We start from the raw sequence: 14,658 nt of genomic DNA on the forward strand, positions 1-14,658 counted from the left end.
ATTCATTAGCCACCACAGGTCATTAGGAGAATAACAGTGCAGTAAAAAGAAAACTGCCTGTGTTACAAATGGTGCATTTATAATGATGACAATACATTAAAAAATTAGACCAGTTTGCATTATCTAGCAGCATAACAACATTTCATGCAGTTAAACATAACTGGAAGCCTATGACACCAAAAGCCACACACATTCAATTTACAGATGGCCTCATCCACTCTAATCTTAAAAATAAGATGGACACGAGTAATTAGCAATGCAAGCTAGAAGAAAAAAGGGAGCTAAAGCATTCAATGCGTGATCAATTCTTCAGCCACTATATGAAGCTCAAACATAAGAGTAAAATCCCTGCTCAAACATCTATAAACAGTCATAAATGGTTTTCTCAGGTCATGAACAAGATTTTCTGTGGTGAGAAATAACTGAAAAATGGTCATGAACTAATAGTTTACAACTAACTAAATTTAAAGTTGTGATGAAACAGAAGTAGCAACAGATCTTTTTCTTCTTCTGTATTGTCACAACTGAGTGTAACAGATTATTAAAAAAGAGAAAAAAAAATGTTCACAATATAATCTATAATGCGTTTAGAAAATAGATGGGGTGAACTTCAGACCAAATTTAATCAATAAACCAAAAAAAGGAAGAAGTGACTGATGAAAATATTATATTATAATATATATATATATATGTGTGTGTGTGTGTGTGTGTGTGTGTGTGTGTGTGTGTGTGTGTGTGTGTGTGTGTGTATATGTATATATATAATCTCCAAAGTCTGTGATGCTGTGATGAGAATGAATTAGAAGACCATCTTCATATACTGCTGCTTGACAAAGTGGAGCATGAGTGACGTCACTGACAGGCCTGAAGCACTGCTTCATCACTCTCTTCAGCAGCTGCTGATCAGTGGAGTGACAGACCACTTTAAGATAAACACAGCATTGTGCTGCTGACAAAGAGCAGCATTAGCCAGCAGCTAAAAGCCAGATTAATGGTGTTTATTGATGTGAGGACAGCAGAGCTAATAAAACCTTCTAATCTGTCGATTTTCCAGCAACCAGAACCTGTTCAGACAAGCAGATAACAAATTTTCCAGAAGATCATTCAATCGGGGGCCAAGGGATCATTGGGTGTTCACTGGGACAAAACCATGTTAGGATTGGAAATTCTTTTTTCTCGTGAACTGACCAGTTACTGACTGCAGTGAAGAAGCCCTTACACATCAGAACACAATTTTGCAGCACACTGGAAACAGAATGGAAGAACAATCTAACATCTAGGAGGAGATGAGAGATGATCAAGATGGTAGTCATCTTTCCCATTGCTGCAAATTAACATGAATACCACATCGCTGCCTTCAATAATGAAGTCTATTTAATACCAACAATGAACTCTTTTCTGCATTCCTTACACAATAATCAACATATAAACATAACAGAAGACAATTTGCCAAGGCTGAGTCAGCACTGTCCTGCCCCGTCCCTGGTTAAATTGTTCCCTTTGAGGTTGTGAAACCTCACACTAACAACCCTTATGGCTTTAATGAGACAAAACACTGGAACACATTATTGAAGAATCATATGAAGAATCCGGAAATGGCCAAGAACTAACTCTTAAATTTCATATGTTAACCTATAAATAATATCAGGGGCAATACAGTCCATCCTATAACAGACAGGCAACAGCCATTCAAAATCGTCAAGCAACAAGTGAAAACTAGGGATTCACTTTTTCTAAATTGTTGAAATACTTGAGAAATATTTCCACACCATCAAGCATTTCCAACCCTTAAATCATTTTAACCATCCTACTCTCCACATTTTTAGGAAAGTAACTTCCCTTTCTTTGTTATCTAAGGCAGCAGTACGTCGTCTAAATTTAATCCTCATCCTGTAGTATTGTCACATTAGGCCTCTAATGGGCGTTAGCTTTCACCTCCTGAATGAACCCTGAATCAAACTTACATGCACACAAAACATCTGACATTTACAATCACTTTACTCTCAGCTCTGAATAAAAAGTAATCAAACCAGTTAATCACTCTTAAGATTTAACAAACCACAGATTAATAAAATTTAAAATACAGAACATTCCACCCTAACACAGTGAGTAACCCAAATCAAGTTACACCAAGCTAAAGTCAAGTCTGTACTCACACTGAGTTGGAACTCAAACTGCAATGATCCACCATCATCTCCGGCAGAAAATCCAGTTTAAAGGAAGCCATTTTCTTCAGCACTTCACTACTCAGTAAGTCTCAAACGAACGCTGACGGAATCCACAAGAACAGACTTTCTCACAGTTTAAACACTAAAACAGCCACAGCCACTATCCGTCAAGTACGTCTCTCAAGGTTCAGTCATAAGTGACATGGGAACAGCTGGGTAAGAAAAGGAAGCGTACACCTCATTGAGGCTGATCAGACCCCACAAAACTCAAATCGGCATGGAGCAAAGAGAGACAACGATGAGGCTCGGCACTGTGCTGGATGACAAACACAGGCCGTAGCTCTGGTTACTGGGCTGGGACTGAGGATTAGGATGGGCCGAACAGGCCACTAAAAGCTGCACCCCTGCTCCCACAAAGGAAAGTGCTGATGAGGGGGGACTTTTTTGTGAATTTTTCTCTTAGCAAAGCAGAACTGAGTGCAGTGTCAGATCGATGCTGATAAGCGTGAGTGAGCGACAGGAATGAATGGGGACGGGCAGCTCTCTGGTAATCCCTGAGCTGAAGCACCGCCAGGACACAATCAGGTTCCAGCAGCGGGCCACGGGCCGTACACTATTCCAGCATAGAGGGGTGACGGAAGGGAGGGAGGAAAAAGCTGCTTAGGGTCATGCGACAAGGGTCATGTAATAAGCTCGCAGTCAAAGGCGACAAACAAAACAAGCCACAGACAGGCTGAGGTCCACTATTTGGCTTTGTTTAGCACAAAAACACCATTATATGTAACAACATAACAAATAGCATTCTATCAACACATTCAGTAACTGCTAAATAAATAAATGTATCCAATATGCGGATTCATTCCCGAAAGTAATGCATATAAGTCATATATACAGCAATATATTAAAGAACACCCTTCCAAAAGAGAGAACTAATGATGCAGCGATTAATCAGAATGGAATAATTTTATTACTTTTTCAATGGTCTGTCAGACATTCAAACAGGCCAAGACATCATTGCTAGCCATGCAGTGACATCTGGTGGGCATGGGTACTATTTAGAAAAAGGAGCATTGAAAAATAAAGAGCAATCTTTTTATTCTCATTCCAGCTTCACAAAGAAGCTGCTTGAAAGATTTGTTTCTCACTGAGGGAAAACCTGCAGATGGAGGGTATCCTCATACCCCTGGGGTGAAAAGACATGAAGTGTATGTGTTCTTACCCGCCAAGGGCAGGTACCTCCACAGCAGGAAGGGAAAGCTCGCATTGAGGTTGCCCGTGCTGCGCTGTGGTCAGGTAGAGGGCTTCAGCGTCGATGCTATCCATCCAGTGCCTTTGTCAAACGCTACAGAAACACACCAAACATTACAGGACACACACATCAGACACACATACACAGGTAAACACATACTGGAAGGGAAAAAGAACAAGACAATAGATAGCATGCAAACTGCATGTCACAAAACTGCATGCACACAGAAAACACGTATGTAGGAGAATAAGACGGCACTTCCTGGATGATCCAAACATAATCATGTAAACAACAGACTATCATCTGAGATGAAGTTGTTCTCAGTTACATTGGCGGAAATCAGTTTGTTGAGGGTCAAATGCAAATGTTTCTCATATTGAAAAGAAAAAGAAATGGTCTACATATTCAAACTCCGATCACACAGCTAGAAGCTTGTTAAACATTGTTTTATTTAGGTTAAGACCAAAGTATACACTCTATTTTAATTTAACAAAGAGAGTTCGTGAACAGAGGGTGTATCATAGTTGCAACACTGTGTAAAATACTCTTAGTCTGCAAAATATAAAGTCTCACATACCCACTCTGTAGCGAAAAAAGCCTCACATATCAGATCTGTGGTCAAAGAAACTATAACTGATACAGCAGTAACATAATATTGTTGTTTAGAGTACTCGCATTCTGTACGACTTATCAAAATACAAACATGCACTATAAATATAAATATGCAATGCCATATGGGACAAAAATAGGATCTCCATTACAAAAGGGACAAAAACAACCCGAGGGCCTATTTGGAGCTACATTTAAGCTACTTAAAATAGTTTTCTAAATGTAACCAATGATATAATCTGTACATTTAACCATTATTTTGCCATAAAATAAAAATATCCCTTAATATAACAGTAATACTAAGAGGGTTTGAAATAATGAAGCGACAGAACTAAAGTTAAAAAAAGATAAATTTACATTAACTTGAGGGTGGCCGATCTGAAGATTATATATCGTGATCGATCTTGAAGATGTCAACAATCTACTTTTCAAGTGCATCGTAGAGATCGTGATCTTTTGAAACTACAGCAATGACTGACTACTAGATGACTGTGACTGGTCAAATTATATCATGTGTCTCTATCATCGTGTAAATAGAATCCATTGCTAATATGAGATTTGAAAAGGGAGAAAAAAAAAAGTTTGGCAAAAGGTGGAATCGAACCCGGGTCAATAGCGTTAAAAAGCTAAAATCACACAACTCAACCACCTGCGCCACTGGAGCAATGCCAAAATGCCAATAAGGCAGGTTATTTGCACAAAGTGTAAATAGACACTCCATGTGTTTTATTCCAATACAATATATTCAAACTGAGCTACTTTAAGACCATCTCCGAACTTTCTACCAGACTCTGCGGTTTTTTGGCTGGTTATTTCTGTATACGTTGATTGACAGATGTATCATCCAGTCAGCGGTGATTAATCCCAAACCAATGGCGCTGTCTCAGACTATATCTACCTCTTCCGGTTTGTCTGATTTGTCGTTGTGTTTTCTGACATGTTATTTTGTTTACGAATTTGTCATTGTGTTTTCTGAATTGTTGATGTGTTTTCTGAATTTTTATTTTGTTTTTTAGATTTGCATTTGCGTTTGTAATGTTAATTTGTTTTCATAATTGTAATCTGTTCTGCCCTTCTCGGCCACCGTAGAATCATCTGAACAAAACAATTCACTAGAACAAACTGGACTTTCCAGTAACATATTTGAGAGAGTGAGTGCATAGCAGAGATGTGCACTCGAGTTAGTGACTCGGACTCGAGTCACACTTTTATAGACTTGAGACTTGACTCTCAGACTAGACCTGAAATGACTCCAGTCTTGACTCGAGGAAAAGGATTCATGAATATTTTATATGCAAATCGAGTCTTTTATCCTTAAATACTTGTATAACTGATATTCAAAAGGGGGACCATCCGGGCCTCGAGCCGTAACAGCACCATTTTAAGTTAACAGCGCATCAAAACAGCAGAGCGGATCACTTAAGCGCTCAGGGTCATTTGTGGTAAATATCTTTCAGCGCTATATCCACTAGTATTTTTATCAAAAGCCAAATGCACTTTATTAGAGCCCTTCAGCTCCGTGCGAAAATAAAGAAACAGTATTTTTTTCTGTCACATGGCCTCGCATGTATCTAAATGAATAAATGCAATACATGTAAAAAACAAAAAAAAAAATTTTTTTTTTTTTTTTGTCACATGGCCTCGCATGTATTTTATTTGTTTTTATTTTTTTTACTTTAATTGAATACCCCTGACTAATATAATAATAAAAAATACTTTTTGTATGGTTTTGTAATATCTGTGTCACATATTTCCTTCTGTGTCATAGTAGATCAGACTCTTATTATAGAATTTCATTACAGAAAATCTGTTTTGAACATGGTAATGGATTAAAACATAGCCTATAAATAACAGGCAGAATGTACAATAACCTTACATCTTAACGTAAATAGGAAGATTTCAATAAATGAGGATTCTAAATTAAGCCATTAAAAAAAAAAAAAAAAAAAAAAAAAAAACTTGAGATTCGACTTGGACTCGTGAATAAAGACTAGAGACTTGACTCAGACTCCAGCGACAAATACTTCATACTTGACTGAGATCCAAGTTAAAGACTTGTGAACACCTCTGGTGCACAGCAACAGCAAATGTAGCATCGGGAAAAAAAAAATACAAAAAAAAAAAAAACAGCAATTTTTTTTTTTTTTTGGTTAAAAAATAAAATACAAAAAGCTTGATACCAGAAAAGTTACACTTCTTCTAAACTATGGTACGGCTCCCAAACTACAATTAGTAGTCCCGCAACTTTTGGTTAGCTACTCCCCAACACCGTTAGGACCCTAAAAAGCCATGTCTAATTAATTCAAATCATGAAACTTAACAATTAAATATCAATTTATTAAAAGTAAAAAAAAAAATGCTTTGTTTTTCTCACCTTATCTTTTAATTAATGAAAATTAAACTTCATTTCTTGGCAAACAAAGGGGATTTCCTATTAAAATTGAAACAAGGGAGAAATATTGTGTGATTATTCCCAGTAGTAGTAGTAGTAGTAGTAGTAGTAGTAGTAGTAGTAGTAGTAGTAGTAGTGGTAGTACTAACATTCTACTGTTCAATAGTAATATATTTCTGGCACAAACCAAACTTTTATTTTGATGGGTAGCTGTGAATACCTTTAAATTTCTGTGTGTATATTATATGACGCTAGTTTTACTCAAATGAAACGGTAAAATGCTTATGAAGTACTCTCAGAGCAGTTCTGTAGATGTTATTCATGTATTTTTCCTCATTTAGTGGGAAAACAGACAAAATCACTGCAAGCGTCACACACCCTTCAGTAAGTGTAGTAAACAAAACCACGTGTCTGCACTACTCATTCACGCAGAGACACAGAACATGCAGGATTCATATTAAAATATTTTTTTGCAGCTTCATATTTACAGATGCTAGTGCATATCGTGATTTGATTTAAGTGTAATGACCTACTTTTGATTAATTCAACCAAACTTTGACAAATTCCGTGACATTCCGAGTTATACAGTAAATTACGTTTTTATGACTGGATTCCACGATTCCGTCTGCGTTTTCTGCATTGCAGCCCTATACTGTGCACATCAACGATTTATCATTCCTTTGAGAAACACATGCCATGCAGCTGTAATGTGGCTTCTGACCCTGGACGCATAGCGAGAATGCTCGGAGAAGACCATAGGCCATGCCATGTTTTAATGACTACTGAGTGACTGTGTGGCTTATTCATGGACTGTCTATGTAAGGCAGTATTATAGGCCTTTGGGGTGGAGGGGCAGAGCATATGGTCAGCACAGTTCATCTAACAACAAACTCACTCTAGAACACTGGCACAGACAGACAGCACTGTGGACAAATGGACCTATACTGAAGCACCTGGAACAACCCAGCAGCTGAGAATATAACACGCACACACACAGCTGACTGATCAGAGAGGGGGGAATAGATGAACATTTACAAACCACCCATCAGTCAATCATTATGAGGCACCTCAATCTTGTTTCTTTCTGTATGACTACAAAAATAACAACTTATACTACTACATCCTGATCAGAGCAGCACTCTGTGCCAGCAGTTACACACACAGCTCACTCACGGTCCAAAACAGGAGGTTACTTCATGGCAGAAATTAAAACAGCTATAGTTTTATAGGAACTAGAATATCCAAAGTGCAGCAAAGAGTGTCTAAATTCTAATGGGGTGGTCAAGTCCGGATTCACTTCACTGTTTTGAGTGGATATTTGATTTCTGCGATGTGCAGGGCTTTAGATGCCACAGCAGCATTTCAGAATATGGAAAGCATCTTTGCCAAGATCTAAAGCAGCTTAGAGAAATCAATCAGGTATAAAAATGCATTAACCCTCCATTATTTCTGTTGTCCTGAAAACCACACACACATACTGGAAGTTTTATAAGCTCAATTTTTACCTTTATGTAAAGGAGAAAGAGAAGTATCTGAAATAACTAAAATATTTATTTCTAATCCTGACATTAAAGTGGTTATTTCATAAATATACCATTTTATTTTGTCCCTAAGTTCCACTTGAATGTTAGTATTTGTATATTGTTTTTAGTTCATATTACTCAAAACATCTCAAACTAAGAAAGAGCAGAGTGTTCTGTACAGACCTTTTCAGGTTTAGAAAGGTGACGAAGAACACAAGCTGCCACAGTCTGTAGGGTCTGTATATTGATGCATATTCACTTTCCCTAAACCAGCGAAGTATAAAGTGTTGTCTAACTAGGCAAACTGGGATGCAGCATTAGGCCTATTCCACACTGAACATGAATGTAGACAGTCGAAGGAGTAGTTAAATCAAAACAAAACAAAACAAAAAAAATAATAATAGAAATCTCTTTATCATATAAAGCTTGTTTCGTCAGAAGACTTGTAATAAACCACTCGATTTATATGGATTACTTTAACGCTATTTTTATCAAATTTTTGAAGGATCAAAGTTTTGATTGTGTGAACTTTTAATGAATGGACAAAAGTGATGAGAGAATATTAGAAATATCTTCATTTGTGTTTCAATATTGAACAAATGGCTCAAATATTTGGGTTGAACTGTTCTGGAACAGTTTTGTAAATACAACTTAACAACTGATTTCTAGTTGTGTCCTCTTTTGAAAGACCAAACAAAGTTGTTTCGCTTTCACACACAGCGTCTCCACAACATGGTGGCGGCGGCAGCAACAATACTTCAGTAAGAATCAAAGTTATGCCTTCTTTCTTTGCGTTAACATTTGGGCGGTGTTATGCACATTTTCCCACAGTGACGCAAACGTGTAGGGACGTGTTTAAACAAGGCATTTCAGGGGGGCGTTGACGAGTGTTAACTTTTATAAAGAATATCTCTTTGGGTTTGAGACTTTAGTCTTTGCAACTTTACAGATCTTCTTTATGCACCAAGAGCTTGCAACACTCCAAAGAGAAAGGAAAACTTGAAATTGTATCATATGTCCCCTTTAAAATGCATACTGAATGAAAACTAAAATAGTGCTTTACTATTTAAAAAAAGAAAAGAGAAAAAGTACTTAAAGTACTGGACCATACTTTGTAAATGAATAAAACTATTAATATTAACTAAATATTGACCATTAAAGTTAGTTCATAGTTCATTAACTATTAACAGAAGCAACTTTAAATTTTTAAAAAATATATTAGCCAATGTTGAAATTAACACTCTTAACAAGGAACAATACTTCTACAGCTTTTATCAGTCTTAGTTAATGTTACAAATGGAGTCTTATTGTAGTGTAAGGGCTACCATTTCATTTCAACAGTCATGCTTAAAGATGGCTATCTTTAAATATCTACACAAAGGCCATAGCATTGAAATTACATACATATGGATATTGTATGTATACTCTCAAATTTTATTTGCTTCTATTTTAGAAAACTTGTAATCAAAATAAAAAAAAAAAACACATTAGTCACACTTCGGGGCAAAAGCACCGTGCAGACATCTCGCAGGTATCACACACACCCCGGACACGTCGCGTTCAATATGGCAGAAGGAAGTTCTCTGTGACCACCATTTCCTGTTTTCTTTCTGAACGGTTTGTCAGTTTCGGACTGATGCAGTGAGACTTATTCTGCATCCTGCCGAATCACCTATTTCACTGCCAAACTGGAGAAAACAATCATCACAGCCAAATCAACCTCTGACCACCAGCAACCCTTCCTCATAATAAACTCCTGCTCAAAGTCAAGTCAAACAGAAAGTCAAGCTCTGTCTGAGGATACTGAAATGTGTTTCATAATAACTGCACAGACTAAATTAACAATGATACAGACCAAACATTATCCACTTAAACATGTGCAGCACAAACATTGAAGCCACACATACTACAAGATATAGTCCCTTCACTACATGCAATACTAAAAAAAAAAAAAAAAAAAAAACACAATAGTGTCATATATTGGAACAGTTTCAATGTATAGGAATAATTATTTGGGGATTTAATGGCATTCATTACTCGCATTAGGAGGCGCACAAACTGGAATGTTCCCGACAGGTGCTGCTGACCTCCATGTGGTTACAATCTCCTGGAGGGCACTGTCACAATTTAACAGCTGCCATGGCGCAGCAACTGTCAGACATGAACTTACTACAGCGAAATCTGACAGAAGTCAAAGCCAAAAAGCTTTTTGCCTATGTTAAGTACAAAACGAAACTCAAGACTTTCAGTAGCTCAGTCAGTACAAGTATTTTAGTCTCCTCATAAGTCTTTTAAAGGTGAAGCTGCAGATGATTGATGGCTTCTTTAAAGAGCCTGCACTCTGACACACATCCCTCCCCCCTGTAACGGAGACATAAACCCCCTTGACGTTGCACGAAGTGCTCGCAAACTCACAACAACAACTGCACTCTAGACCCTCCTGTCGAACACTCTTCTGAAATCTCTCAGTAGTATTTATGTAAATCCACACAAACATGAGTACAGAGTCTGTTGGAATTGCCAGCCCGCAGCTGCAGATAATGGAGGTGTTGCCATGCAGGACAAAAATCCAACTGCAAAGAACAGCCCTCTGTAGCAGCATCAACACACAAGGGTGTGTGTGCGCTAACAAGTAACCAAGGAAACAGTTTCTCTTCAATTCTGAGCACTAAACACTAAGGAACAGAGAGTTCATTTCATGCAATCTTGCTTCATGTAGCTCTCTAATAACACAACAAATTGACAGAAATGGAGGTGCGAAATCCTAAATGACATAGGACCTCCACTAGGGGTGTAACGGTACACAAACAAGGCAGTCTGGTATGTACCTCGGTTTTGACATCATGGTTCAGTATGGTTTCGGTGCAGCAGAGGGAAAAACTAATATATATATATATATATATATATATATATATATATATATATATATATATATATATATATATTTTTTTTTTTTTTTTTTTTTTAAACAGTAGTTTACTGAACAAATTGCGCTTTATTTAAATAAATTAAATTATAATTTCTTTTCTGATGGAAAAAAAAAAATCTACCTCAGCTTATGTTCTAAACTACAGGAAGCCCTGTAACATTACTATAAGATTACAATTAACAACAGAGCCCAAACATCAATTTAATTACTATTTATTTTATAAATATAATAATACAAAAAAAATGTATGCAAATATGTATATTGCACAATGCAGTTTAGAAATTAAAATAACTTAATTTATATTTGTTGCTGAAATATACACAGTGGCTGTCATAACTCGTTTCATAATGGATTTATTTAAACATTAAATAAGACATCACTAACAGGTAAAGTAAAATCTGTGAAATGCTCTGCTCTGTACTTCATTTCTCTATAGCAAACTAATGAGCTGTGGACACTGATGACTTGCCTGAGCTAATTGAAATGCTACACAATTTTTTTGACAAGCTGTTTTATTGACGTGTTTCTGTGGTTGAAACGGTGAGGTACGAGAAGTTCATTCATATTATTTTGCATTAAAACTAGTAAATAGGAAGCGATGATCACGCTCACTCGCACTCAGCGCTGCCGTTTGAACTGACGCGTTTATACAGTGACTGTCGCACCACATCGTGTCTACGGCATTTCTATTGTTTGAATTTCCTGAAAAAAGGACATCATTTGAAAGATGAGACTTTGTTTTCTTCTCAAAAGTAACAATATATATAAAAAGGAAGTTTCCAATTAAGTTCTGCTCATGCATTGGTTAAACCAACGCTGTATTTGTTCGGTACACATGCATAATGAACTGAAAGACCTATACTGAAAATTTTCAGTACAAATACGTGTACCATTACACCCCTAACCTCCACAGGCGTGACTAATACTTTATTATTTCAAGCTGACACTAATTATCCAAACACTAGCTGCACTGTAGTATAAGGGTTTACAGATATGACGCTAGTGGCTCTCGTTAAAAGTTCAATACTCTAGGAACTACACGCACCGAACATCCAAATAGTCTGAGGAACACAGGCCACAACTGTTAATTTCTATGACAGAGAGGTGAATAGAAAGCGAAGTTTAAGAACCAGTATAGTAGTTTTGTTATACACAATGCAGTTCTCATCAGGCAACCTCTCAAACTAATCTGTTGGCTTTGAGCGTGCTGTCTGATGATTCTAGTCAAATCATGTTCTGAGCGGCAGTTATTTGGAATATGAATACCTACCTTTCCCACATTCACGCACAACGCTGTGACATCTTGCTTAACATAAAGTCGACTGTAACACATCCTAACACAAAAGTGAGAAACACTTACCCTCTCTGTGGCCTTGCTTTTCTGAAATGTTGCTCCCGTCAATCTGTAGAAAGAACAGCCGTACGGTTAGACTGGCATTTTATCAATGAACATCTGTGCTGATTCCCAGTATTTGTGGACTTGCTGTCCTTTACCTCCGTTACCATGCTGAGAAAGACACAGGGGCTAATTTGCTGTCTTGGTGTATTATTTATACCGGCTCTATTAGAGTTGGGTTGTTTCCCTTCACAATCAAGCCACGGAGACAGACAGATTTTACAAGAGAGTCAATGCTGTACATCCTGCCAATGTCTGATAAGGCCTGAACAGGTCAGTTACCACTGGCTTTATCTAACGAAGCCTAATGTCATGCAAAAACACAATACAGGCATATATTGCCCCTATGTATACATTAAGATAATATAAACCTTCAGTGCAACATTTTTACTTTCTCCTCACAATTTTGGGCGTTTCCTGTATGCTTAAAGGCGTCAATACATATTAGCTGTGGTATATCAGGATAAAATATCCCATTAACCTCACCTAACAATGTCAACTAGGTTAAAAAAACAAAGTTCATTATCAAACACAGCCCAAGTACACAAATACACCAAAGAGCCCATTACAAGCAATCACGTCAAGCAAGACGGGCCTTCTTGCTCTTCACGGCAGAGTTCTTATTCAATAGAGTATTATCAACCCATGTTCTCTTTTTCCTGAAAAGCTTTTACCCACAAGGCTCCCATTCTAGACATAACTCGTTATTTCTATACCAAACTACAACTGAAGGTCGCAACACTGCTAACATGATAAAGCATTCCCAACAGGACAGAGTCCACATTAGATTACCACTACATAAGTCCTGTCAATATAATGCGACTTTATGGATTCCTCAAGTCACTTTCAAAGAGCTTTACACCTCCACACAGGTTTTGGCTAGGAAGTAAACGCACAATCGCCCATTATGAAGCTCTTATCAAATGATAGTGATAGCTCACGTGACACTCCTGAACATCAGCAGATTTCTGTTCAACAGGCCTCTGAGCTCGAAGCAGGAGGCCAGAGACTAACACCTCTCACCACATTTAACACATTCTATTGACAGACTTAGACTCAGCTATATGTGCACTCGCAAACTAAGCTAGACAGACGCTGACACTGAATGTGAAGGCCTCAGAAGCAGTTCCGTGTGGTGTGCTGATGGTTTTTTTTTTTTAGCACGTTAGCGTTGAAACAAGAAAGTAAAAGCTCTATCAGTCAGAGACATTTCCATTCGCTGCGAGTGCTCGGATAACTTTTGCTGGGATCGATTCCTTCTTTCGATGGACATGAGATTAAGCCACAAAGTTGCATTTTAGGTGCATAAGGAGCCTCTTTCAAATGGGGAGCATTACAGGCCTTCTGTGCTAAAATCTTAACGCTACTAGGACGTCTAGGTTGTTAATTTCGAGAGCGATCGCAGTGAGAATACATGCGATGTAAAGACCGCGTGTGCAACACAGGGAGCGACCTGTCCCGAGTCCTGCTCTTCACCTGCATCTTTTTAACTGCTTTGCATCGTTACGCTTCTCAGTGATGCTAAACTTAGCGGAACAGCGCGCCGAAGTTACACAAGTTTCGCTAACTCTCGACGCAGTCTGTGCATGCACTGCTGGTCAAACAGGATCTGTAAGCGACATGAGCCCCGTGGGCGCGCGGTGGTCGAGCTGCCCTTACATAATGACGCATGTTAGCGCGTGCTAGCGACCGTAAACAACCAGCAGTTAGCTCGCGCAGCTACAAAAATCAACACTTACCCTCGATGCCCCCTTTTGCAAACGGAGGTAACTGAGTAGGTATGGTGTGCTGACACAGGGGAATGATTGTGCAGTGGGATTTGTGAGTTAGTAGTTTTCTCTGATTACGTCTTCCCACGACAACCTACTTTCTGGGTGGAAGAGGGACGGTGCAAAATGGCTGTCTTTCCTGCGTGCACTATCACATTTATTAAAAGGGGAGCGGGGTGGAGCCTCTGTCGAAATGGATTGGATAAATGTGTACTTTTGGTGTCAAAACGTTGATAGACACGTCTATAATAACAATTTCTGTTAGTCTTTTATGATACATTCGTATATAAATACTTAAAACAATAGTTAAAAGCAATTGGTTGGAATGCGTTCCCCCTTATCTAAGGGAGAGATGTGCGTTTCTCTCACGTGGTCATTCCAGTCAATAAAAGCCCAAGAGGTCTGCATGCAGATAAACATCTAATGTGTGTAATTGGCAGACTGGTTAATGTGAAGTCTGCTTTTAATGTCTGTGCAGTTGTGTTGGTGATATTATGGGTTTAATAATAAAATACACTATAATAGCATTCAGAATCATAAGGAAACACTGTAATAAGGACATTAACCACGTTTACATGCACAAAATCGAACTGATGTCCATATCCTGGCTTTATCCTTAAAAA

General features: G+C 37.9%; 1 protein-coding gene across 14 annotated transcripts in view; it reads right to left on the reverse strand.

Annotated features, from left to right (window-relative positions):
- LOC109096914 (CUGBP Elav-like family member 1) overlaps positions 1–14,177 on the reverse strand; it is a 31,969-nt gene extending 17,792 nt beyond the window's left edge. For 6 of the 14 annotated variants that reach the window (XM_042760384.1, XM_042760382.1, XM_042760379.1 and 3 more), the window contains exons 1-3: positions 14,006–14,176; positions 12,231–12,273; positions 3,388–3,510 (exon numbers count right to left, since the gene is read on the reverse strand). In XM_042760384.1, coding sequence (XP_042616318.1) covers positions 3,388–3,491 — 104 coding nt within the window. In that variant the 5' untranslated portion in view covers positions 3,492–3,510; positions 12,231–12,273; positions 14,006–14,176. Of the gene's footprint in view, positions 1–2,156; positions 2,492–3,387; positions 3,511–12,230; positions 12,274–12,364; positions 13,950–14,005 lie in introns of those variants that run through there. The other 8 variants (XM_042760381.1, XM_042760375.1, XM_042760376.1 and 5 more) reach the window with 7 other exon arrangements.
- Between the last annotated feature and the right edge of the window lie 481 nt (positions 14,178–14,658).

This window comes from Cyprinus carpio, chromosome A7 (assembly GCF_018340385.1).
Source record: "Cyprinus carpio isolate SPL01 chromosome A7, ASM1834038v1, whole genome shotgun sequence".
Taxonomy (NCBI): Eukaryota; Metazoa; Chordata; class Actinopteri; order Cypriniformes; family Cyprinidae; genus Cyprinus; species Cyprinus carpio.